This window comes from Galeopterus variegatus, unplaced genomic scaffold, assembly GCF_000696425.1.
Source record: "Galeopterus variegatus unplaced genomic scaffold, G_variegatus-3.0.2 Scaffold5073, whole genome shotgun sequence".
In the NCBI taxonomy this organism is placed as follows: domain Eukaryota; kingdom Metazoa; phylum Chordata; class Mammalia; order Dermoptera; family Cynocephalidae; genus Galeopterus; species Galeopterus variegatus.
Window position 1 is genome coordinate 9883 of NW_007731184.1, and position 4359 is coordinate 14241.

General features: G+C 41.9%; 1 protein-coding gene across 1 annotated transcript in view; it reads right to left on the bottom strand.

The window, feature by feature from the left end:
- IL26 (interleukin 26) overlaps nucleotides 1-458 on the bottom strand; it is a gene marked incomplete at its 3' end in the record, with an annotated part of 2407 nt that extends 1949 nt beyond the window's left edge. The window contains exons 1-2 of the mRNA XM_008588859.1: nucleotides 258-458; nucleotides 116-172 (exon numbers count right to left, since the gene is read on the bottom strand). Of these exons, the coding sequence (XP_008587081.1) occupies nucleotides 116-172; nucleotides 258-428 (228 nt within the window). The remainder of the gene's footprint in view (nucleotides 1-115; nucleotides 173-257) is intronic.
- Between the last annotated feature and the right edge of the window lie 3901 nt (nucleotides 459-4359).

Consider the following 4359-nt stretch of genomic DNA (forward strand, 5'->3'; position numbering starts at 1 on the left):
AAATGTCACTGAAACATCCCCCTGATTATTTCTTAATGACCATCTGGAAAAGTAAAAATGTGGGGGGAAAAAAGCACCAAACAAGTAGAAACATGAAAAAGACTTTCTGGCTTACCATAAATAGCTTTTTTGTTTTCTTTTTTAATAATCGTATATTTTTAATGCGGTCTTCCTACAACAAAACAAAGAGAAATACATTGTATTCATGATTACAAATGTCCAGTAGGTCATCATTCTAAACAGAGCCTAGTACTTACTGGAATTGTTGCTTTGAGCCATGCTGCCTTGATATAGAGGGTGTCGACGGCTTGGGACAGTGATCCCCTTGGGTAACAACTTTTGGTGAAAGAAGATTGCTTGTGCTTGGCAATGGCAAGAGACAGAGTGACAAACAGCAACCCAGACCTCAAAATGCAATTCACCCGCATTTCCCTCCACCTCCTCTGGGCTTGTGTCACTCACAGCAGCCAGAGGCTTACTTGTGCTGGTTAGATGAGAGGATAACCTACTTACATTGGCCCTCAAAGCCACCCCTCCAATGAGATGCAGTCAAAGATAACTTGCAATTGATGTAGAGGAAGATCACTTTAGTCATTCTATTTTTTTTAGAGCTTGCTTCATAATCAAAAAACATTGACCACAACATCTGTGATGCGAAAGCTCATGTTTACTGGTAAGCTTGGGCTCCCATTTCCAGAAAAAAATTAGATCTTCAGTTGCATCACAGCAGGTTTCATTATTTTAAAAGTCATACCACACCAATGAAAGAAAATGATGTCCAAGAGACCATTGATCTTTTTTTTTTTCTTTAATCCCCACATGAAAATCTCCTTTTTTAAATCGGAATCCCAGAAAAATTTAAACAAGGGGTAAAATAGGCAGCCCGGTGAAACCTGCTCATGACACTAGATGGGTTTTATGTTTACCCCTCGCCAAATCCTTCACCCGGCTCTTCCTGTTCCTTCAAAAGCCATCATTCTGCAGCTAGCTGCAAGAATTTTTCCAGCTCAGAAATTGTAATTTCCGCGCTGGCCCGGTGGCGCATTGGAGAGTGCGCCGCGGCGCTCCCGCCGAGGGTTCGGATCCCATGTGGAGACCGGTTCCCGCTCACTGGCTGAGCGTGGTGCGGGCGCAACACCGAGGGTTGCAATCCTGTTGCCGGTCCCCAGTACGTGCGCAACACCGAGGGTTGCGATCCCGTTACCAGTTAGTAAAAAAAGACAAAAAGGAAAAAAAAAATTGTAATTTCCGTAATATATTCAAGATTTGTTTGGAACTGGACCTGGGGTTAAGATTCACAATTTATTAGGTTTCCTATCATTTCTGTCCAAGTTCATCACCCAGACTTTTCCTCTAACTCTAGACTTCTAGTAGTGAGAATTCCTCGAGGAAAGAGACTCTTTTCATCTTGAATACTGAGCACCTTCCATGGTGCCTCATCTAAAGAAGAAGCACATCAGTATTGGTTGAATAAATATTTCCCTCTCCTTTGGTAGGCCACCAAAGTCCAGCAGGAATAGAGTTAATGTAGTAACCAGGGCAAGTCAATGCTAGGACTCTGGTTATGAGTAAGAGATTCATAAATAACAAGCACCAGAACCCAAGACTAAATTCTAAATTAAAGCAAGCAGGCTGGCAAAGGACCAAGGAGAAAGAAAAGAAGGCTGAGGTGGGAGATTCAAAAATGTGGGAGTATCTTCTGCTCTTTCAAAAGTGAGTGGGTTTCTCTGAAGAACCCAGGACTCTTCCCCGGGAGCACCTCTGCTGGGAAAAGACACACCCTATCAAGTGAGCTGAGGGCTATTGACAAATTGCACAGCACAAAACAGCTGATGGGAGTGCCAAGTGAGGGTCACTAAAATTGTATAAAAATTCAGAAAAAGGAAGAATTATTTTTAGCTGAGAGTGGCAGAAAGGGTGTTTGAACTGGGGCATGAAACACCCAAAGCTTTCTTTTCAGCACAGAAACACCTAGCATTCAAATTTCCTTTGGAAAAAAAAGAGGGTGAAAGAAGGCATGGGATTAACATAAACACCATGAGTGGGTAGATATAGGACATTTGGGACTAAATTGCTTGTACTGTCACCAAGCCTAAAATCTGCCTAATTACATAGCCTGTTAGCCCACTCTGTGGGTGCAGTAATAGGACCCACAAATTCTTCCAGGAGTCATACACTGTACTGAGTGGCCAACTTGGTATCCCTGATGTGTACCAACAACTTATGTGCAAATCAAATTGCTAATATGGATAAATGAAGTCGATATGCATTCTGGCTATTTTTTAATCTCTGGTAGTTGCATTTCCATAAATGTTTTACATCCTTAAATCGTTGTCATGAAGGAAGATCACACATATCACAAAAATGCCTCTGCTTTGGTTTACAGTCAACTCAGGAAAGCTGCGGCTGGTTCTTCATGACTGAAATCTGTATCATAGTCATCCTGCATCTTAGTCAGCAGAGCTGCCTCGCTGGGCTCCTTTAGTAAGTGCACAGTCAGATCTAACCTCAAAGGAGAGATGGTGCCTGCTACAAAGGAGACTCAAAACACAGGTCCTGAAGGCAATTCCAAAGGGGAGTTCCAAGAGTGTCCTAAATAACAGAAGAACCATTAGAAAAAGTACATGATATCCTTGGTGCACCAATTTAAAAGATAATTCTCTGCTCATTTGGATGTATGTTTATCATATCATTTTCACAAGTGTTGAAATATGTTAAAATTTGATGTTTAATGACCTCAGTGATTGGCATGATTCCTTAGGGTCATATATTCTGGAAACAACATAGTTCTACATAAGATGTAGGTGGATCTATTTTTAAGCAATCATACCCACCCCCCCAAAAAAACCCTAAAATCCAATGTATTTTTCCAGTATAGAGCCAGAGGACATAGATAAGAAACAGGTATGGATAAATAAATATGTCCAGTACAATGATACCTTGGTTTTGTCCCTCCAGAAAAGGTAGGTCTCTCTCTATTGGAGAATTCTACCTAGGAAACCTGTTCCTCTCATGTTTACATCATTAGAGAGATAGATGCGGAGTTAGAGAAGAAATGGGGAGTGCAGCAAGTGGACTGGATGAGAAGGCAGGGGGTTCGCAAGCTGGATAAATGAAGAAGCATGAACAGAAGTGCATGAAAATTCACCGGGAGCCTTGGCCCATGTGCCCGGCCCCGTGCTCGGTGACTTGCGTGCTCCAGGCTTTCACTCTTCATCATTAATGCATTCATTCAGCAAATACTCACTGAGTGCTTGTTATCTCCCAGGCCATACTAAGGTTGGGGATAAATCAATAAACAAAACAAACAGAATTCTTTATTTCATAATATATTCTAGTTGGGGAGGGGATAGAGAAAGAGACAGACAATAAACAAACATGATAGATACAAGTAATACGTTCTAAGTAAGTTATCTACAGTTAGGAAATAATCAATGTTTCTGAAAAAATAGACTCGAGGAAGGGGGATGGAGGTGCCGAGATGGGTATGGAGATGACTGTAAATGGGAAGATCATAGAAGGTCTCAATGCCAAGGTAACATCAAGCAGCAGCTTGAATGAAGCAAGGGCGTGAGCTGCAGCGATACCTGTCTCAATCAAAGGAATCAGCCAGTGCCGTAGCCCAGGGGAAAGAGCATGCTTGGCATGTTCAGTAGAGCTGGGAAGTCTGCGTGGCTGGACTTGAACACGTGAGGGGAGGGAAGGATTCGAGTCTGAGAGGAAGCTGGGACCCAGACCACGCAGTACTGGCGGGACTTTGGCTTCTACTTTGTGTTGTATGGGAGTTTTGAGTAGAGGAGCTCTATTAGTTGACTTATGTTCTTTAAAAAGAAAATGGGACTCAAATGTTCATCAACGAACAAATGGATAAACAAATTGTGATATATCCATATGATAGAATATTATTAATCCATAAAATGGAATAAAGTACAACATAGATAATACAGATACAACATGGATTAACCTTGAAAACAGTATGCTCAGCAAAAGACACCAGACACGAAAGGTCCCATCTTGTATGACTCCATTTAAATTAAATACCCAGAACAGGTTAATACATAGAGACAGAAAACAGATTGATGGCTGCCAGGAGCTGGAAGGAGTGGGGAATGGGCAGGACCTGCTCAGTGGTTGTGGGGTTTCCTGTGGGGGTGATGAAAATGTTCTGGAACCAGATGAAGGTGGTGGCAGCACAATATTACTTATAATGCCAGTGTGCTAATTGCCCATGAATTCTTCACTTTAAAATGGTTAATATTATGTGAGTTTCACCTCAATGTAAAAAGAAAAGAAGGAGGAGGATGGGAGGTACAGGGGAGAAGAGGAGAAAGGAAGGAAGGAAGGAAGGAAGGAAGGAAG